The sequence below is a fragment of the Staurois parvus genome, unplaced genomic scaffold (genome assembly GCF_062004578.1).
Source record: "Staurois parvus isolate SC_StPar_1 unplaced genomic scaffold, SC_StPar_1.0 ptg001595l, whole genome shotgun sequence".
NCBI classification, from domain to species: domain Eukaryota; kingdom Metazoa; phylum Chordata; class Amphibia; order Anura; family Ranidae; genus Staurois; species Staurois parvus.
The window spans coordinates 406-24,281 of record NW_028319391.1 but is presented as its reverse complement, the minus strand read 5'-3'; the positions used below and the strand labels follow the sequence as shown (position 1 = coordinate 24,281).

Genomic DNA, 23,876 nt, shown 5'->3' with positions numbered 1-23,876 from the left:
CTCTATTATTACTTGCGGCTCCAACCAAGTTTGAACCACAACAATATGAACGCTCCAATAGCGTGCACATTGAGTGGGACTTGGCATGTGATTTGCACAACATGCAAGTTGTAAATCGTCTGCAAAGTCGCACCCTATTGTCTGCTATTAGAGTGACCACATGGGTGCGTTTCAAACACTGATTTCTATAGTAGTACATGTACTACTTTAGTGGCAATTTGCATAGAGATCTGTGTCAGATGTCTTGAAAATTGCATTGAAATGGTCAACTTTACTGTAAGTCGCATGATTTGTAAATCAGCTTTGCCCAGAGTGTAATGTTTGGTGATGTTTGATTTCTGGAGTGTTTTACCAATTGATGGGAAATTCACCATACTAGTCAAATCGATTTGTCATTTTCAGTATTGCATACAAGATGTGGTCATGTGACTGTCTTAACTCATGCGAGAATCTGGAGGGAATTGTGACCATAGTAGCAATAAAGGTTCCAATTGGGGTTCCCTTTCACATCCCTGCTCAATGTTCTGTTGTATGCTGCACACGTACATTTCACTGTATATATCTTTCTGATTTGTGGGGCCTGTATACCAAGGGTTAATGCAGGTAGGAAGCGGATTCATCAGGTGAAAACACTTTCACTGACCAAACTAAGGTCAGTGGTGGGTGTGGCTTCATTGGGTGTGGGGCCTTGTTTGGCACGCTCCAAATACAACCTAGCTTATATAAAGATGTGCAGTAGGGAGTGATTTGGCCTGTTACTAGGCCGGGTGGTTTGTGACTAAGTCCTTGCTTGTAGTGGTTTGGGGGAGGAAGAGATTTTGTGCTGAATTGCCCCAGACACCACTCAGGCTGTGTTTGGAAGTGGGCTGGAAATGTTTGCATATTTTTGGCCTTGTAAAGTGTTTGTGTGTTATTGCACAATGATTGTGTTTTTTCTCTTTGCATTGAAAGCCTCACACATGTCAATCGTTTTGTTTAAAATCTGCCCTTGTTTTAATTTTGCTTGCTTATTTAGACTCCAATGCATTTTTCTGACAAACCTGCTGACAAATGTATGTGTAGGGGATTTGTAGAGGTGGGAGGGGATTTGTAGAGGTGGGAGGGTTTTTTTTCACATGCTTTGTTTTCTTGATATTTTGATCTGAAGACTTTTTTTTTTGAATGGATCTTTATACTACGTGATTGTGTAAGTAAATCCTATGTGCATGAAAATGTTACTTGATTCATCTTCCCCTTTGTTTCCTGCTATAACCTGAGCACACACAGTTCACTAGAAGTATCTTTAGATTGTAAGCTCTTATGAGCAGGAGTGTTTTATTTTTGCCACATCAATCCTATTTTTGTGACTCACCAAGATATTGACTGTACCTACTTGTTCCTGCTGACCAAATAAATGACGATATATTTGACCGATGTTTTTGTGTTTATTTTATGTTCAATATATGAACAACCTTAATAGTTACTTTGTATACTTATATAATCTGCTCAAATGTAGCTTGTAAGAGCGTGAATATGCAAGTGTGTGCAAACTGGCTTTTTCAAAACCAAAAAAAAAAAAACCCACTTGCACCACCATATTATGTACTAATGAATGTCACATTCACTGTGCAGCCAGCTACAGGTTTTCTACAATTCGATTTACAGTAATAAAATAGTCCACACTTTGTTGATTTTTGGCCTTTGGCAACAAATATTCGCCAAGGTTAAAAAAAACAAATCAATAAGAAACACACATTTGCGAAAGCTATCATAGCCGCACATAAAAATGCGCGATTGCAAACAAATAAGCACCAAACAGGTGTCCGCATGGCGCATGAACGGCTATCCTGGAAGTCCGTCATCACGTGCGCGCGCACCCGGAAGTGGTTGTGGGGAGTGTAAGTGGATGACAAGTGGTTGGAGGTTTTGTGTTGGTTGAAAATTTTGATAACCTTATTGGCATTTGGACATGGCGAGAGCACAGTTCTCAACTGAGGAGATGATCCTTATATGTACAGTAAGTGTGGCCATTGCAAACATGTTTATAACATGTGAGGGACAGGTAATTGCAATTTTGTGGGTGGGGCCTAGCAGAATCTCACTTGGTGCACATGCTACTTATCTGTACATTAGCTCCTGGGTATTGATGGGTCAATGATATTAACCACTTGCCTACTGGGTACTCCTACCCCCTTCCTGTCCTGGCCAATTTTCATCTTTCTGCACTGTTACCCTTTGAATGACAATTGTGCGGTCATGCCACATTGTACCCATCTTAAATTTATATCAGTTTTTTCAGACAAATAGAGCTTTCTTTGGGTGGTATTGACTTGCTGCTGTGTGTTTTACTTTTTGCTCGATAAACCACAAAATAGCTCATAATGAATAAAAGTCTGTTTATATTATAACATTTGGTAAACTGGTAATTTAGCAACACTGATGTGCGTTGATGAGGCAGCACTGGTGGGTGGCACTGCTGGCCACAGGTGGGCGTAACTGTTGGGTGGCACTGGTGGGCACTGATCATCGGGGCCGACCCCTGCTTTGATAACTGCTGGTTCTCGGCAGTACTTTCCACACATTCTGATAGCGTGATGAAAGTGCAGCCAAGACCCGGCAAATGCATTTCCCGGTGATCAGCGTGTCATTGGACATGGCTGATCACATGGTAAAAAGCCGCTGTGATTGGCCTTTACCACATCACGTGATCAGCTGTGTCCTTAGGACACAGCAATCACGGAGAGCGTGTTCTGCCAGGATGTCATATGACACCCTCCCAGAGCTGCCTGGATGCAGTGTAGCGTTATTCGGCTATCTGCGGTCGCCCAATAGGTAACCAGCTAGGCCTTCATGGCTAATCTTTGAATATCTGGACATGTATACTGCGTATAATGCATTACATTCTACAATGTGTTGGTGTACATGGTATTACAGTGTGCAATGCGTTGCTGGATTCTGCATGACAGTGGACAGCGTATCACAGTGTGCAATGCGTAGCTCCATCCTGCATGACAGTGTACAGTGCATTACAGTCTACAATGTGTGGGTGTACACGGTATCACAGTGTGCAATGCGTTGCTCCATCCTGCATGACAGAGTACAGTGCATTACAGTCTACAATGTGTGGGTGTACACGGTATTACAGTGTGCAATGCGTTGTACACTGCAGTGTGCACTAAAGCATTTTACACTCATGCACTGTACACACTAACGCATTTTACACTCATGCACTGTACACACTAACGCATTTGACATTTTTAGTGTGCAATGCGTTAGTGTGCAATGCCTTGGACAGTACAATACATGTGCATACCCTGAAAAAGGGTCCTGCACATTTTTGGCCCGGATGCGGTGCAATTTGAGGTGTGCAAAATGTTTGTCTCTAATTGCAACGCACACAAATTGCATGTGATTTGCCCAGGAGTGCGGTGTTACACCACAATGCATGTATGTGAAGCCAGAATAAAAGGATGTGGATTTTGTCTACTTTTACTTGCGCATGTTAACATTATGTAAGTGCATTTTTTTTCTGTTTAACATGCTATAGAAATGCAACATGCATTTGGATGGAGTGTTTTTATATGTGCATTTTGGAAGTATTCTAAACACACATTGACCCTAGGGCCACACCATATCTTATGCAGGCCATAGATGGGTCGAAAATTGGCCGATTTTTCGTCCGAAAATAAAATCGGCCGATTTTCGGATCGTTAGTGGGCTATTTGTTCGGCCGTTTTTCGGTATTTTGGCAGATTTTTTTTTTCGGTAAAGTTGGAAAAAAAAACGGCCGAATTTGCCGATCGGCCGATTTTCGCGGCAATGATGGGCAAATTGGCCGATTTTTTACTGATAAAAAATCTGCACATGAGCCGTGACCTGCAAGAGGAAGACAAAAAGAAGAAAAAGAAGAAGAGGATGAAGAAGAGGATGATGATGATGAAGAAGAAGAAGAGGATGAAGAAGAAGAAGAAGAGGATGATGATGAAGAAGAAGAAGAAGAAGAGGATGATGATGATGAAGAAGAAGAAGAGGATGATGATGATGAAGAAGAAGAAGAAGAGGATGATGATGATGAAGAAGAAGAAGAAGATGAAGAAGAGGATGATGATGAAGAGGATGATGATGATGAAGAAGATGATGAAGAAGAAGAGGATGATGATGATGATGATGATGAAGAAGAAGAGGATGATGATGATGAAGAAGAAGAGGATGATGATGATGAAGAAGAAGAAGAGGATGATGATGAAGAAGAAGAGGATGATGATGATGATGAAGAAGAAGAGGATGATGATGATGAAGAAGAAGAAGAAGAGGATGATGATGATGATGATGAAGAAGAAGATGAAGAAGAGGATGATGATGAAGAGGATGATGATGATGAAGAAGATGATGAAGAAGAAGAGGATGATGATGAAGAAGATGATGAAGAAGAAGAGGATGATGATGATGATGAAGAAGAAGAAGAGGATGATGATGATGAAGAAGAAGAAGAGGATGATGATGATGATGAAGAAGAAGAAGAGGATGATGATGATGATGATGATGAAGAGGATGATGATGAAGAAGAAGAGGATGATGATGAAGAAGAAGAAGAAGATGATGATGAAGAGGAGGATGATGATGAAGAAGAATAAGAGGATGATGATGAAGAAGAAGAAGAAGAGGATGATGATGATCAAGATGATGAAGAAGAAGAGGATGAAGAAGAAGAGGATGAAGATGATGAAGAAGAAGAGGATGAAGAAGAAGAGGATGATGATGAAAAAGAAGAAGAGGATGATGATGAAAAAGAAGAAGAGGATGATGATGAAGAAGAAGAAGAAGAAGAAGAAGAAGGATGAAAAATGAGAGGAATTCCAGTATGGCAAAAAGTGTCCCTGCAGAGAGCTCCGCTATTTCTTTGACAGTTCCTTGACATTTACAGCGGTTGCAACATTGTATCTATTTGTTTCCGAATAAAAACATTTGTATCCTAAATGGATACAAATAGATACATTGTTGCAACCGCTGTAAATGTCAAGGAACTGTCAAAGAAATAGCGGAGCTCTCTGCAGAGACACTTTTTGCCGGCTGTAGACGGGATGAAAATCGGCCGATTTTTTTTTTACCATTGCTGGCAACGTCGGCCGCTTGAACAACCAATTTTTCATTTTTTAAAAGAAAAATCGGCCGTTTTTCTCCCCGTCTATGGTCTGCATAAGCATTAGTGTGCCTGGGGGAGGGGGGGACCTTTGGCCTTTCCAAACACAGTAGATGCTCCAAGAATGTTTCCTTGAACTCTTGAAATGGTTAAAAAGGAAAGACACTCTAGATAGCCTGCACTGAGAATTGACTGTCATGATGACGTGTCAATGATTATTTGCTCTCATTTTTCAGGAGTGGTACTGCTTGCGGTTGAAGCTGGTAGAAATCCACCTTCACGTCCTCCACTCACCTTCACTCGTGGCCAGTGGATATTTTGTGGCTGCAGGCAAGAACTGGCATCGAGGACCTGCATAATGACCCTGGCATGCCAGAGGTGGTTTGGAAGCAGCACAGCAATTTGACCATCCCTTTCCTCTATGTTGGTTTTAGGGGTGCAGAATTGCTTCTCGTTCGTCAACGGACTGTCGCCGGATATCAGAGTCCCCATATTTTCAAGATATGTTTTAGCCATGTTGGCTTATTTTTATGTTATTTTCCAAGTGTGTCGCACCTAACCGCACAGTAGTGTGGTGCCATGCGTATTTGTGGCTGTGAATGGGGCTGTTTTTAATAGACGTGTGTAGGTGCAACAACGTTTTCATCATGGTACCTGCGCACATCTACATAGGGCATTGCATTTCTTTGCTGTGCTGGAAAATGTGTGTTCTTGCATGCGTTTCTGCACCACCAATGGTGTGAACAAGTCCTAAAGGCTGGTTCACACTATAGAAACAGTCTAGATGTGTTCCTGATGGGTTTTTTTCATGCCCTTTTGGCATGCATGTTTAGTGTGTTCCAGTACATTTTGAATGCGTTTTGGACATGTTTACATTGCATTTTTATATCCCTTCCACTTATTTTTTTCTATTTTCTTTGTATTCAATGTAGTTAGGGACATGTGCGTTTTAGTACATTCAAGGACGTTTCAATGTGTTCCAGTACAGTTCTGTGCAGAAACAATGCAGCGTGGTCAACTTTGTTTACAGCACCTGCAATGCACTGAAAATGCAAGTGCTGATGTGAACTATGACATTGACAACCATATAACCTTCTTTCTGTGCGTTTGTGATGCCGAAAAAGCAACTGAAACACATGTAGTGTGAACTGGCCCTAAAGTTTATTAGAGGTCAGGGAACGGGACTGACCAGGAATTGTGAATTCAATCAGACTAGTGGTGAGATACAATCAGCAACTGTATAATAATGTGAGATCTGAGCTGTAGCTGATAGAAAATGAGACACATTCACTTGATCAGTAAATAGATAGTTAAAGAGTGGGGCGGTGATCCATAGATTTGCATATGGGACAGGTGATGGCGGGGTGGGGGAGGGGGTCAAGTTGTATAAGGAGACAGATTTAAAAGAGAAAAATGTTACAATGAAATATACACGGCATGAAAATGGCACATTTCCTAATTGGCAGAAGAGTACATTCATCCACTTTCTAGTCATTAGGCAAAATCATAATTGTTTGATCAATATTCCTGGCACTGACACAACCCAGAAAATTGATCTCCATTTTTTAGGATGTAGCCATGACCGGGATTAGAACCCATGACCCAAGTGCTGTAAGTTCTGAGCTCTAACCACTAAACCACTGTGGGAGACACAGTTTGAGTTATAATGTAGAATAGTTCCATTGTTTGAAAATGATAGAGCGAGCGCTGGTCAAATTATATAGACTAGTAAAATGGTATTACACAAGATAAATATAACCACGAACAGTAGTGCATGAACTCGTGAAAGGTCATCCCCCCCTGTGACAGTGTACTACACTATTGAGCACCTTTCTGGCTCCTGTGGCTGAGCTAATTCCTCCCCAGGACCATTTGGGCACCCACCCTGATGGATGGATGGATGGAGCTGGATGACTAACCCATAACTGCCAGCATACCGCTGCACCCCCAGATGTGTGATGTGTATAACTCATGCACATTAATACTTTTGTTCTGGTGAGTGTAGACCAGTCCCAAGGGTGGTTTACCTTTCACAAGTTCATGCACTACTGTCCGTCACGGAGAGACCACACGTGCCATTCATAGGCACTCTCTGAGTTGGTACTCTCACACGAAGGACCTTCCATTATTCAGGAATGATTCTATGAACTTATTTTAGCACCATTTACAATATTACATCATTGTTGCAATTCTTTGCACTTTTTGGTTTTTACATGCGTTCATTATTCATCACATGCATTTATAGCGCTGCACTTGTCTTTAACATAGAATAGTTACGTGATTAAAGAGAATGAAGATATATAATTATATTGGGAAATTAGAAGTATATAAATTATTTGAGATATAAGTGTGAAAATGTTTAACATTTGAGTACAGAATGTATGACATTCATTAGTAAATGCATTAGTTTCCTGATCATTTTGGAGACACAGCAAGAAAATAAATAGAAGAAAATAGAAAATTCTAATACAGGTGTACAGGTGTATTTATAACATTCTAAGAATTCTTTTGCCATCATGAAAACGCCAATGTAAATAAAGCCCGCGCTTGTGCGCCATCTAGCGAACATATCCGGTATTGCACCTAAAAATGTGCCAGTGATAGCAAAGTAGTCAATAGACGCTCGTCAATGAGCTTGCTAGACGCTGGTCAGACGACTGATTGATTGACCGGAGTCTGCCTGAATGGTCAGTCTCTGCTATTACACTCACATCTTAGTGAATCAGGGCCATTACGTCCTCAACCAAGGCGCTTCCCTTTCTGGAGCTTTGTTCATTATTGACGTAGGGTGGTTCCCCTCTCTGTGACCCAAGTGCTCTACAACTGGCCACATTCTTCCATGAAGTCCATTGGTATCTCCCGCTTTCCATTCTCACCTCCATACTGGATGCGTTGTAAGATATGGGCTTCTTGAGCCTCGCGTAAGGGCAGAGTTGACCTCACAGTGCTTAATCACATGTATGGCCACTCGGGCTACAGAGTTTGTTTTCTTCGATGGCCAGACTGGATCCTTCACTTGCTCTGCGCCGTGGCCTGGGCTCTCTGTGGAGGCAGCAGGAGGTCTGGACGTCATCGTGAGGCTATTTTTGCGTTCTGTTTTTGAGGAATCGCTGTTAGTAGGACGTGGACTCTCTCTTCTCTCTTTGATGCCCCCCGTCACTTTTGTTGAGGGTGGTTTTGCTGGTCCAGAGCTTACTTTCATGTCTCTGGTCTCCGTGTTCACCAGTTTGGTTGAAGCCGGTTGTTTGGTGACTAAGGAACTGATGGACCCCAAGGTTCCGTCTTTGTTTGTAAGGACTCTCCTGATTCCAAGGTCATTTTTAATCTTCTTTGAAGTGTTGCTGCCGGTTCTTCCTAGTGATGAGTTTTTGGGATTATCTGCAGTCTTCTGCTCAGTACTGTCTTTGTCAAGGTCCATATGGCTGTTTTCAAGCTTTGATTCTGCATTTTCCGAGGCCTTTCTTAGTTCTCTCTTCCACTTGGAGCAAGGATTCGAAGCCTCCCGCTGCACAGAACCATAAGCATCTTTGAGGCCCTTTGCACAGTAATTGTACTCCATGACCTGTGGTTGTAGCACCCTTGATACTTCATTGGATGGTTCTACAACATTCTGTGGTGGGGGTGGTACCTGACCATTCATATCTGTAGGTGGCTGCTTAATGGACAAATGGTCCACGTGTTTTATGCGCGACATATAACATCCAGGTTTTGGTGGAGTTTGATTTGGATTGCAGGCCTCAGACCTTCTTTGGACTGATGATGGACTGGACGTTGGAGGTACGGGTGGAGCTACTGAATGTCTGGTGTTCTTTGGAGCAGGTTTAACTAGTGTTTGTTTGAATGATTTGACAGCATATTGTTTGGGAACCTTAAGTGTAGACTGTCTAGGGGAATTGCCTTCTCTGAGGATCTCAGTGTGAAGGTGGACCAGTGTATGGGGTAAAGTCTCGTACTGACCAGGAGATGTGGATATAATCGGGTCCAATGTCTGCATAACCTGTTCTAATTTGTGCTGGTTGGGGGTCCCTGAGGAAGATGAAGGTCTTTGCTGTTCTTCAAGCACAAGACCAGGTAATGTCTCTGATGGTACAGAAGCCTCCCGTTCAGAAGGCATTTGCGTGGTCCTTTGTATGTTTGATGTCATTGGTTGTCCACAAGTGTCAGATCTGATGTGAAGCTCTGAAAGCCTGGAAGTTTCAGGTGTAGAAAGAGACAGCGATTCTCCAGATACTCTCCAGAACTCCAGACAGTCTACAGCTGAAGGATCTAGTGTTTGGGATCCACTGACTTCTTTCTTCTTGTCTGGTTGTTTTTTGGACATCTGAGAATTCGAAAGATCTCTCTGCTTGCTCCAAGTCCTTGTTCCCTGCTGATACTCTGTCTGAGCATTTGACTTCGTTGCCGATTTTTTGCTAGACTCTGGAGAAGACTGATTGGAGGATTGGGTAAACATCTGGGAATCAGAATGTGTTGGTGTTGGCTTAGGTCTCTCCAATCCAGGTGGGAATCCCAATGTTTTAGATGGTGGTCGCCGGCTCTGAGCTTTGAATCCATTTTCCTCCAAGAAATCTTTTGTGCTTCCAATCCCTTCACTGGCTATCTCAGAGATTGGCTCACACCAACACTGCGTTAACAATCCTTGCCCGGTGACTACTGATCCGGACATGAGCGGCATTTGGCTACACATTTCCATTTTGGGATGCGTTTGTGATTGTTGGCCACTTGTAAAATGTAGTGGTGATTGTCTGGTAATCTCTGCCCCATCCAATGGTTTTGTCCACTTTGGAGTGACGTCAAATGGTTGTCTGGGCTTTGCGGTCTCCAAGAAAGGTTTGGGTTGTCCTGAAATGTCAAGAACCTCGTAATTCAACGGTTGACACGACAACCCTGACTCTTCCATTGCTTCTGTTTGTGTCTCCATTTCAGCCTTGGTGACCCAGCTAACAGATGATGGAGGTGGAGGTGGATACCGAGGTGGCTTCGGCTGGTTCACTCCATGGACATCATGGGGTTCGATCTCTTCTATCTCAAGCGATGACTGAGAAATCTCAGTTCTTTCCTTGGGGAGTGAATGGTTCTTCTGCCACTGGCAATATGAGTTTGTCGGGATTTTAGATTCCGGGTAAAAGTTGGTCTTGCGTCCGGGGCTGAGAGTCCTGGAACTTTTATATTCCATCTGTTGCCGTAAAACTCGCTCAGACATTTCCCTCATCTGTTCTGCATTCCTCTGGTCACAGAAACCTTGGATTCTCTCTCTCTGTTCACTTTGAGGTACAAAGGGGTTGGGACTGTGCGACCCTAAAGAGCGCATCCTACACAGGCGTACGCTGGACGTGCGGCACAGGTTCTGAAGGTTCCTTTCCAAGGTAAGTTCAAGTTCATCCACAGCCTGGTGAGCCTCCAGAGAAGCACAGGTGGCCATTGAGTGCCTCTTCTGCAAGCGTTTCCTTTCCCACTGCTGCCGCCTTTGTTCTTCTAGTTCTCGGACTTTATTCTCCTGAAAGAAAATGAATGAGACACCAAATGTTGGTCTGGACCAGAAGTGAGAGGAAAACACCTCCAGGAGGCATACAGAAGGCAAAAAAACCAGAAAAATTCTAACCCACTTCTACTGTGATATAGTTGTCACCATTGGGGAGAACCGCACCACGTCCTGGTCCCTCTGTCAGAGAGAAAGATCCGCGCTTCCTGTTCCCACTGTCGGAGGGAAGGATCCCCACTTCCTGTTCCCACTGTCGGAGGGAAGGATCCCCACTTCCTGTTCCATCTGTCGGAGGGAAGGATCCCCACTTCCTGTTCCATCTGTCGGAGGGAAGGATCCCCACTTTCTGTTCCCCCTGTCAGAGAGAAGGATCCCCACTTCCTGTTCCCCCTGTCGGAGGGAAGGATCCCCACTTCCTGTGCCCACTGTCGGAGGGAAGGATCCCCACTTCCTGTTCCATCTGTCGGAGGGAAGGATCCCCACTTCCTGTTCCATCTGTCGGAGGGAAGGATCCCCACTTCCTGTTCCATCTGTCGGAGGGAAGGATCCCCACTTCCTGTTCCATCTGTCGGAGGGAAGGATCCCCACTTCCTGTTCCATCTGTCGGAGGGAAGGATCCCCACTTCCTGTTCCATCTGTCGGAGGGAAGGATCCCCACTTCCTGTTCCATCTGTCGGAGGGAAGGATCCCCACTTCCTGTTCCATCTGTCGGAGGGAAGGATCCCCACTTCCTGTTCCCACTGTCGGAGGGAAGGATCCCCACTTCCTGTTCCATCTGTCAGAGGAAAGGATCCCCACTTCCTGTTCCATCTGTCAGAGGGAAGGATCCCCACTTCCTGTTCCATCTGTCGGAGGGAAGGATCCCCACTTTCTGTTCCCCCTGTCAGAGAGAAGGATCCCCACTTCCTGTGCCCACTATCAGAGAGAAGGATCCCCACTTCCTGTTCCCACTGTCAGAGAGAAGGATCCCCACTTCCTGTGCCCACTATTGGAGAGAAGGATCCCCGCTTCCTGTGCCCACTATCGGAGAGAAGGATCCCCACTTCCTGTGCCCACTATCGGAGGGAAGGATCCCCGCTTCCTGTGCCCTCTGTCGGAGGGAAGGATCCCCGCTTCCTGTGCCCACTATCGGAGAGAAGGATCCCCACTTCCTGTCCCCTCTGTCGGAGAGAAGGATCCCCACTTCCTGTTCCCTCTGTCGGAGAGAAGGATCCCCACTTCCTGTTCCCTCTGTCGGAGAGAAGGATCCCCACTTCCTGTTCGCACTGTCGGAGAGATGGGACGGCGCTCAGTGATGGGAACTCCCCCACCCCCGACACTGACGGCTCACCTTTATGGCGTTGCGGAATTTCTGGCAGAAGCAGCTGAAGGTTTTGAAGCATTCCTCCAGGCGGAAGGTTTCCTCGTCCTCACACAGGAAGTCCAGCAGAGTCCTCTTCCAGGACTGGAGTTCATCTATCTCCTTCCTGACGTCGTGAAGCTGCTCCTCGGCGTCCTGCGAACACAGCGCAAGGCATGAATTTACACCATATATACACCGGACCAGGGACTGCCACTATATACACTGGACCGGGGACCACCACTATATACACCATATATACACCGGACCGGGGACCACCACTATATATACACCATATATACACCGGACCGGGGACCGCCACTATATACACCATATATACACCGGACCGGGGACCACCACTATATACACCATATATACACCGGACCGGGGACCGCCACTATATACACCATATATACACCGGACCGGGGACCGCCACTATATACACCATATATACACCGGACCGGGGACCGCCACTATATACACCATATATACACCGGACCGGGGACCGCCACTATATACACCATATATACACCGGACCGGGGACTGCCACTATATACACTGGACCGGGGACCACCACTATATACACCATATATACACCGGACCGGGGACCACCACTATATACACCATATATACACCGGACCAGGGACCACCACTATATACACCATATATACACCGGACTGGGGACCGCCACTATATACACCATATATACACCGGACTGGGGACTGCCACTATATACACTGGACCGGGGACCACCACTATATACACCATATATACACCGGACCAGGGACCACCACTATATACACCTCCTAGCGATCACAGAAACCTGGATCCAGCCCACTGACTCTACCTCCCCTGCTGCACTCTCCTATGGAGGTCTCACCTGGACCCACTCACCCAGACCCAACGGTCGTAAAGGTGGTGGGGTTGGTCTGCTCCTGTCACCGCAGAGCACCTTCCGAGTCCTCCCAAACCCCCCCTCCCTATCCTTCTCCTCCTTCGAGGCCCACTGCGTCCGACTATTCTCCCCAACCCCCCTGAAGATTGCTGTGATATACCGGCCTCCTGGATCCATACCCCGCTTCCTGGATGACTTCTCCTCCTGGCTACCCTTCTTCCTCTCCTCTGAGCTACCCACCATCATCCTTGGGGATTTCAACATCCCTGTCAACCTCGACAACCCGGACACAGCCCGTCTCCTCCACTTAACCTCCTCCTTTGCACTTGCACAGTGCATACAATCCACCACCCACTCCGACGGGAATATCCTGGACCTTGTCTTCTCCAACCGCTGCGCTCCCCACAACCTCACTAACACCCCCTCCTCCTTAATAAACTTCTCTCCCTTGGCATCAGAGACTCCGCTCTCTCCTGGTTCTCGTCCTATCTATCCCGACGCTCCTTCAGCGTTTCCTACAATGGTGCCACCTCCCCTTCCCTCCCCCTCTCTGTTGGGGTCCCCCAGGGCTCTGTCCTCGGGCCCCTTCTCTTCTCCATCTACACCTCCTCCCTTGGCCAACTCATACACTCCCACGGCTTCAACTACCACCTCTATGCCGATGACACTCAAATTTACCTCTCCACCCCCCACCTCACCCCCACATTCTCCGCCCGCATCACTCACCTCCTAAACGACATCTCAGACTGGATGTCGCTCCATTTCCTCAAACTCAACCTCTCCAAAACTGAGCTTCTCGTCTTTCCCCCAACCCGGGCTCCCCCATCCTATCCATCATCACCAACAGCACCACCATCAATCCCGCCCAGCAAGCCAAGGTCCTTGGAGTCATTCTGGACTCAAACCTTTCCTTCCAACCTCATGTCAAATCACTTACAAACACATGCAGGCTCCACCTCCGCAACATGCAGACTCCGCCTCCGCAACATGCAGACCCCACCTCCGCAACATGCAGACCCCACCTCCGCAACATGCAGACCCCACCTCCGCAACATGCAGACCCCACCTCCGCAACATGCAGACCCCACCTCCAACATGCAGACTCCACCTCCGCAACATCGCCAAGATACGCTCCTTCCTTACCCCAGACACCACTAAACTACTCGTACACTCCCTCATCATCTCACGCCTTGACTACTGCAACTCCCTCCTCACCGGCCTACCCCAGTGCAGGCTCTCCCCGCTCCAGACCATCCTGAACTCAGCGGCCAGACTCATCCACCTCACCAACCGCTCCACCTCTGCCACCCCCCTCTGCCTCTCCCTCCACTGGCCTCCACTCAGTGTCCTCCACCCCCCTCTGCCTCTCCCTCCACTGGCCTCCACTCAGTGTCCTCCACCCCCCTCTGCCTCTCCCTCCACTGGCCTCCACTCAGTGTCCTCCTCCCCTCTGCCAATCCCTCCACTGGCCTCCACTCAGTGTCCTCCACCCCCCTCTGCCAATCCCTCCACTGACCTCCACTCAGTGTCCTCCACCCCCCTCTGCCAATCCCTCCACTGACCTCCACTCAGTGTCCTCCACCCCTCTCTGCCAATCCCTCCACTGGCCTCCAGTCAGTGTCCTCCATCCCTCTCTGCCAATCCCTCCACTGGCCTCCACTCAGTGTCCTCCACCCCCCTCTGCCTCTCCCTCCACTGGCCTCCACTCAGTGTCCTCCACCCCCCTCTGCCTCTCCCTCCACTGGCCTCCACTCAGTGTCCTCCTCCCCTCTGCCAATCCCTCCACTGGCCTCCACTCAGTGTCCTCCACCCCCCTCTGCCAATCCCTCCACTGACCTCCACTCAGTGTCCTCCACCCCCCTCTGCCAATCCCTCCACTGACCTCCACTCAGTGTCCTCCACCCCTCTCTGCCAATCCCTCCACTGGCCTCCACTCAGTGTCCTCCACCCCCCTCTGCCAATCCCTCCACTGGCCTCCACTCAGTGTCCTCCACCCCCCTCTGCCAATCCCTCCACTGGCTTCCAATTGCGCAACGGATCAAATTCAAAATCCTAACACTGACGTACAAAGCCGTCCACCATACTGCCCCGAACTACATCACCGACCTAATATCCAAGTACCGCCCAACACACACACTCCGCTCCTCACAAGACCTCCTTCTCTCTAGTTCCCTGGTCTCCTCCTCCCATGCCCGCCTCCAGGACTTCTCCAGGGTGTCACCCATCCTCTGGAACTCCCTGCCCCAACCCATCAGATTATCACCTACTCTCCTCTCCTTTAGGCGCACCCTGAAAACCCATCTCTTCAGGGAAGCCTACCCCGCCCCCTGCTAACCTGCCGACCTCCTCCACTCTTCCTACCACCCCATCCCCCACAGCTATCTCCTCCTGTGCCACCATCCCCTCCCTCCTAGATTGTAAGCTCCCAGGATCAGGGCCCTCGATCCCCTCATGTATCGCATTGTATTGGTATTGTTCTGTCACATGTTCTGTCCCCCTCTGTAATGTACAGCGCTGAGCCAACTATAAATACTGTATAATAATAATAGTAATATATACACAGGATCGGAGACCGCCACTATATATACACCAAATATACACCAGACCACTTTATATACCATACATACACCGGACCGGGACCACCGCTAAATATACCATTTATACACCGGACCGGGGACAGTCATTATATTTGCAATTTATACACCGGATAAGGGACCTCCACTATAAAAACTACCATATATAGTCCGGACTGGGGACCGCCTCGATATATACCATATATACAGCAGACCGGGGACCGCCATTATGTATACCATATATATATATATATATATATATATATATATATATATATATATATATATATATATATATATATATATATATATACACCGGACCGGATACCGCCACTATATATACCATACATCTACCGGACCGGGGACAACCACTATATACACCATATATACACTATATATATATCATATATAAACCGGACCGGGGACCGCCATTATAAAAACTGTTCCATATATAGTTTGGACCCGGGACCGCCATTATGTATACCATATAAACATCGGACCATGGAGCACCACTATATATATACCATATATACACCAGACCAAGGACTGCCACTACATATACACACCATATATACACCTGACCGGGGACCGCCACTATATATACTGTACCATATATAAACCAGACCGGGGAACGCCACTATATATACTGTACCATATATACTGCGGAGGGGACCGCCACTATATACACCATATATACACCGGACCTGGGACCACTACTACTTATACTCTATCATTTATACAAAGGACCGGGGACAACCAATATATATACCATATATAGAGCGGACCGGGGTCCACCACTATATTTTCCATATATAAACCGGACTGGGGACCGCCACTATATACCATATAAACATTGGACCGGGGACCGCCACTATACATACCATATATACACCAGACCGGGGACCACCACTATATATAATGTATCATATATACATCGGACCCGGGACCAACACTATATATACTGTACCATATATACTCCGGACTGGGGACCGCCACTATATATATCATACATACACCGGACCGGGGACCGCCATCATGTATACCATATATAAACCGGACCGGGGTCCACCACTATATATCATACATGCACCGGTCCGGGGAATGCCAGTATACCATATATACAACGGACCGGGGACCACCACTATATATACCATATGAACACCGGACCGGGGACCGAAACTATATATAATGTACCATATATAAACCGAACTGGGGACCGCCACTATATATACACCATATATAACCGGACCGGGGACAGTCACTATATATACACACACAATATATACACCGGACCGGGGACCGCCACAATATATATATCATATTTACACCATATATATACCTGACCGGGGACCGCCACTATATATACACCATATATACACCGGACCAGGGACCACCACTATATATACCATATATACACCGAATCGGAGACTGCAACTATATAAACCATATATAAACCGGACCAGGGACTGCCATTATATAAACTACCATATATAGTCTGGACCGGGGACCGTCACGATATATATACCATATATACAGCGGACCGGGGACTGATATTATGTATACCATATATACACTGGACCGGGGACCGCCACTATATATACACCATATATACACCGGACCGGGGACCGCCACTATATAAACACTGGACCAGGGACCGCCACTATATATACCATATAAACATCGGACCGGGGAATGCCACTATATATACCATATATACATCAGACTGGGGACCACCACTATATATACACCATATATACACCGGACCAGGGACCGCCACTATATAAACACTGGACCAGGGACCGCCTCTATATATACCATATAAACATCGGACCGGGGACTGCCACTGTATATACCATATATACATCAGACTGGGGACTGCCACTATATATACACACCATATAAAAATCCGACCGGGGACTGCCACTATATATACTGTACCATATATACATCGGACCAGGGACTACCACTATATACCATATAAACATCAGACCGGGGACTGCCACTATATATACTGTACCATATATACACTGGACCAGGGACCACTATTATATATACCATATATACACCGGACCAGGGACCACCACTATATATACTGTACCATATATACACCGGACTGGGGACAGCCACTATATTATACCATATATACATCGGACCGGGGACCGCCAGTATACCATATATACACCGGACCGGGGACCATTACTATATATATTGTACCATATATACTCCAGACCGGGAACCACCACTATATATACTGTACGATATATGCAGCGGACCGGAGACTGCCACTATATACACCATATATACACTGGACCAGGGACCGCCACTATATATACACACCATATATACACCGGACCGAGGACCGCCACTATATATACACACCATATATACACCGGACCAGGGACCGCCACTATATATACACCATATATACACTGGACCAGGGACTGCCACTATATAAACTGGACCATGTATAAACTGGACCGGGGACCGCCACTATATATGCATCGGACTGGGAACTGCCACTATATATACTATATATACACCGTATCAGGGACCGCCACTATATACCATATATACACCGGACCGGGGACCACTATATAAACTGTACCATATATATACTGGACCGGGGACCGCCATTATATACATCATATATACACCGGACCTGGGACCACCACTTCCTATACTGTACCATATATACACCGGACCAGGAACCACCACTATATACACCATATATACACCGGACTGGGGACAGCCACTATATATACTGTACAATATATACACGGGACCGGGGTCTGCCACTATATATACTATACCATTTATACACCAGACCAGGGACTGCCACTATATATACACCATATATACACCAGACCGGGGACCGCCACTATATATACACCATATATACACCAGACCAGGGACTGCCACTATATATACACCATATATACACCAGACCAGGGACTGCCACTATATATACTGTACAATATATACACCGGACCGGGGTCTGCCACTATATATACTATACCATTTATACACCAGACCAGGGACTGCCACTATATATACACCATATATACACCAGACCAGGGACTGCCACTATATATACACCATATATACACCAGACCGGGGACTGCCACTATATATACACCATATATACACCAGACCGGGGACCGCCACTATATATACTGTACCATATATACACCAGACCAGGGACCACCACTATATACACCTTACATAAACCGGACCGGGGACCACCACTATGTATACACCATATATACACCGGACCCGGGACTGCCACAATATATACTGTGCCATATATACACCAGACCGGGGATCGCCACTATATATATCATATATAAATCGGACCGGGGAGCACCACTATATAAACTGTTCCATATATAGTCCGGATCAAGTACCGCCACTATATATATCATATATACACTGGACCGGGGACCGCCACTAAATACACCATACATACACCGGACCGGGGAACGCCACTATATAAACTTTCATGTATAGTCCGGACCGGGGACCGCCACTATATATACCATATATACTCCGGACCGGGGACCGCAACTATATAGTGAGTTGAGCAGTACTGTGGATGTCATCCCTGAAGACCAGTGCTGGACCTAGGAGTTGCCCGAAGGGGGCAGTACAGGCGTATTATTGGATGGGGGGTTGGGATGTATTGGTCATGTGACTACTGGGGCTGATCACCTGGCACAGCAGACAAATCCCCTCCAATGGACATTCAGCCTGGGGAAGTGACTTGGGGGGCCTCTCTTGTATGGACCGGACAGAAGTGGGTGAGATCCATGCAGTGCTGGTGAGCTGGAGACTCCGATCTTCTCCCACAATGTACAGTCCTTGACGAAGAAGGAGAAGACGGGTCCCGGGCACGTTGTTGGGCCCCATCTGTGCCTCCGGAGGTCACAACCAGAACAGCCATACACAGGACAGTCCATACACAGGACAGTCCATACGGACATGTTTCGGGAAGGATGTGAAGGGAAAATGTGCTTCTGGTGGAAGATCTTCTCATCGTCCAACAAACCACAGGAGACCCGATGGATGGAAGATGGGACCTCCGGGACCACACAGACAACTACTGCACCCGAGGTGTCCTCCTGATTATAGTCTGATCATACAGTTGCAAGAAAAAGTATGTGAACCCCTTGGGATTACGTGGAGTTTTGCATGAATTGGGCATAAAATGTGCTCTGAATGTCATCTAAGTCACAACAATAGAGGAACACAGTCTGCTGAACATAATACTACACAAACATTAGATGTTGCCATGGTTTAATTGCACATAACATGTAAACATTCACAGTGCAGGGAGGAAAAAGTATGTGAGGCCCTAGCTTAATGACTTCTCCCAGAGCTAATTGGAGCCGGGAGTGAGCCAACCTTGACTCCAATCAGTGTGATGATATTGGATGTGTTGCTGACAGCTGTCCTGCCCTTAAAAAACACACACCTGTTTTGGGTTTACTGGTTTCAAGAAGCACTGTCTGATGTGAACCATGCCTCGCAGAAAAGAGCTCTCAGAAGACCTACGATCAAGAATTGTTGACTTGCATGAAGCTGGAAAGGGTTACAAAAGTATCTCCTTGAGCCTTGATGTTCATGTGTCCACGGTAAGACAGACTGTCTACAAATGGAGAAAGTTTAGCACTGTTGCTACTCTCCCTAGGCGTGGTCGTCCTGTAAAAATGACTGCAAGAGCACAGCGCAGAATGCTGCATGAGGTAAAGAAGAATCCCAGAGTGTCAGCTAAAGACCTACAGAAATCTCTGGCACATGCTAACATTTTTGTTGACACATCTACAATAAGGAAAACATTAAACAAGAATGGAGTACATGGGAGGACACCACGGAGGAAGCCATTGCTGGCCAAAAAGAAGATTGCAGCACGTTTGAAGTTTGCAAAAGAGCACCTGGATGTTCCACAGCACTACTGGCAAAATATACTGTGGACAGATGAAACCAAGATTGAGTTGTTTGGGAAGAACACACAACACTATGTGTGGAGAAAAAAAGGCACAGCACACCAACATCAAAACCTCATCCCCACTGTGAAACATGGCGGAGGGAGCATCATGGTTTGGGGCTGCTTTGCTGCCTCAGGGCCTGGACGGATTGTTGTCATTGATGGGAAAATGAATTCCAGAGTTTATCAAGACATTTTGCAGGAAAGCGTACGACCATCTGTCCGCCAACTGAAGCTCCGCAGAGGATGGGTGATGCAACAGGACAATGACCCAAAGCATACAAGTCATTCAACAAAACAATGGCTGCAACAGCACAGAATACGCCTTCTGGAGTGGCCCAGTCAGAGTCCTGACCTCAACCTGATTGAAATGCTGTGGCATGACCTTAAGAGAGCGATTCACACCAGACATCCCAAGAATATTGCTACACTGAAACAGTTTTGTGAAGAGGAGTGGTCCAAAATGACTCCAGATCGTTGTGCAGGTCTGATCTGCAACTACAGGAAACGTTTGGTTGAGGTTATTGCTGCCAAAGGAGGGTCAACCAGTTATTAAGTCCAAAGGTTCACATACTTTTTCCTCCCTGCACTGTGAATGTTTACATGTTATGTGCAATTAAACCATGGCAACATCTAATGTTTGTGTAGTATTATGTTCAGCAGACTGTGTTCTTCTATTGTTGTGACTTAGATGACATTCAGAGCACATTTTATGCCCAATTCATGCAAAACTCCACGTAATCCCAGGGGGTTCACATACTTTTTCTTGCAACTGTATATGGACACCTGACCACTGACCTGCACGGCCAAAACCATGTGATCCCCTCCAGATGATGGAGCTCAGGGGTCTCCAATGAGGGGTCCTGGTAATCCTCCATCATACAAAGACATTGGAGACAATTGTGCTCTTCCAGCCTTGTGGTAACAGTTTGGTGAAGACCCTTTTCTGTCCCCCCATGATTGTCCTCCGTGTACAAAGCCAGCTCCATAAAGACATGGATGACCAGTTTGGTGAAGACCCTTTTCTGTCCCCCATGACTGTCCCCCGTGTACAAAGCCAGCTCCATAAAGACATGGAGGACCAGTTTGGTGAAGACCCTTTTCTGTCCCCCCATGACTGTCCCCAGTGTACAAAGCCAGCTCCATAAAGACATGGATGACCAGTTTGGTGTGGAGGAACTCCAGTGTCCTGTACAGAGCCCTGACCTCAACCCTACTTTTGGTATAAGGTCTCCTCACCCAACATCAATACCTGCCCTCAACCCTACGGAACACGTCTGGCATGAGGACTCCTCACCCCAATGGTGTTCAGTAGGGGTGAGGTCATGGAGGAACTCCAGTGTCCTGCACAGAGCCCTGACCTCTCCCTACTGAACACCTTTGGGGTGGAGTGTGGATGGTGAGCCGGGTCTTCTCACCCAACATCAGTCCTGACCTCACAAATCGGACAAATTGCCAGAGACACCTGTTAAAACTTTCCCAGCAGAGTGGAGGATGGTATAGACACATAAAGAGTGACTCCATATTAATGACCCCTGGAGGGGGGTGTTGACTCCATATTAGTGGCCATGAAGGGGACCAGAACACCCAGATCCTTCTCCATCACTGACTCCAAGTCTATGATCTTTCAGGAACTGGGTGATCTGACCACCTGTCACATGTCACACTCGGCTCTTTTCTAGGAAAACTTTGTAATGAAATCGATGGAAACAAAAAAATAATAATTTCTTATTGAATATTTGATGATTGAAGTGTTTTACCTCCAAGAATTCCTCCATTTGTCCTCTGAGCTCCTCCTGGGCGGCCAAATCCTGCCGCATCGCCTTCACCCGGGACCGCAGTCTGTCAAAGTCCTCCATCAGGGTTTCCTCAGACAGTCTATGAGGAAAGGAAATCTGTCAGGACAGGAAGTGGCGGCAAATCTCCCCAACAGGGTCAATTTCAGTACAATAAGGAGGAACGTCTGACAATGTCCTCTCCATTCACAGGGACAGGAAGTGACGGCAAATCTCCCCAACAGGGTCAATTTCAGTACAATGAGGAGGAACGTCTGACAATGTCCTCTCCATTCACAGGGACAGGAAGTGACGGCAAATCTCCCCAACAGGGTCAATTTCAGTACAATGAGGAGGAACGTCTGACAATGTCCTCTCCATTCACAGGGACAGGAGGTGACGGCAAATCTCCCCAAGAGGGACAATTTCAGCACAATGTGGAGGAACGTCTGACAATGTCTTCTCCATTCACAGGGACAGGAGGTGACGGCAAATCTCCCCAACAGGGACAGTTTCAGTACAATGAGGAACATGTGACAATGTCCTCTCCATTCACAGGGACAGGAAGTGACGGCAAATCTCCCCAACGATGTCACAGACAGAAATAAAAACCTAATAGATCTCATAACGCTTCCAAATGTTTGGCCTGGTGTTGGTGGATCTCCCCTTGGATGGGGATGTCCTCTGTAAGCTGTCCTCTGTATATGACCGTGCCCTCTATATCATTCACGTGGATTCCTGTTCTGTGGACACGCCTCCTATGTCTCCTGAGGAAGCAGATCTGTGGTTGGGGAAACGTGTCGAGAGTGATCCTCGTCCCATGGTAGGAATCAGGAATGGAGGAACCTTCGGTACATGTGAGTGAGGATATCAGAGCCTGCTGAACATCGGGTGTTGGGGGGGTATATGAGGTATAAATGGGACATCCCGACAGTCTGGAACATCCGGAGCCCCCCCCCCCCCCCATGGATTGCCGTTCTCTTGTGTGATTCGGAGATTCATACCATCTACTTTATGACTTTTATACGTTCATTTTGCACCTAAACGTTTCATCTACAAGGAAGGATCTTCTATGGAATTCTATATTGGCTGCATTCCAAGCCATTTCCCGGGAGGGTCACTTACCTGCTGGCACTGTGGACATGCCTCAACGAGTCTGCAAATGACAGATATTTGGGGTCCTTCTTCTGGACTTCCTGTATAAAGACAAAAAAGATGACAGAAAACTGACCAACCCCCGTATTGTGCTTATTAATACACGAGATGTGGGAGAAAGGAGATATCTGACCAGGACACCTCTACTATGGGTGGGAGAAGGACCAACATTGGCCACGATTCCTCAAACTGCAACTAGCACTTCAGGCATGATAAAGTGGCATCCAACATCACTGGCTCAGGGACCACGTTTGCATGCTTTGATCCCCGTTTAAGGTGCCTTAAACTTGCTCCTGAACCCGTGATAAATGACATGTATGAGACGAGGAAGGCCTCCAAACTATATACCTCCTCACGATGTAGAGCCATATTCCATATATTGGGATGAATCTCAGCAACGTTACATGAAGTCTTCCCGGCAGAAGAAACACGTGATGGTCACCGCGCCGTCCATGAACCCAGAAGATCCAGAAGAAGACAGCGATTCCAGAGAGGTCCATCTACTGAACTCCATCCACCCAGTACAGGGGGTTCTATAGGAGGACACCAGCCTT

The 23,876-nt window shown here is 46.8% G+C and overlaps 1 protein-coding gene across 1 annotated transcript; it reads right to left on the bottom strand.

Annotated features, from left to right (window-relative positions):
- Positions 1–7,697: 7,697 nt before the first annotated feature.
- Positions 7,698–23,414, bottom strand: LOC149435150 (uncharacterized; the record flags this gene model as incomplete). The annotated part of the gene is made up of 4 exons (XM_089662973.1): positions 7,698–10,616; positions 11,932–12,096; positions 22,153–22,270; positions 23,293–23,414. Coding segments are annotated over 4 exons (3,030 nt in total), but the record flags the coding sequence as incomplete, so codon positions are not given.
- Between the last annotated feature and the right edge of the window lie 462 nt (positions 23,415–23,876).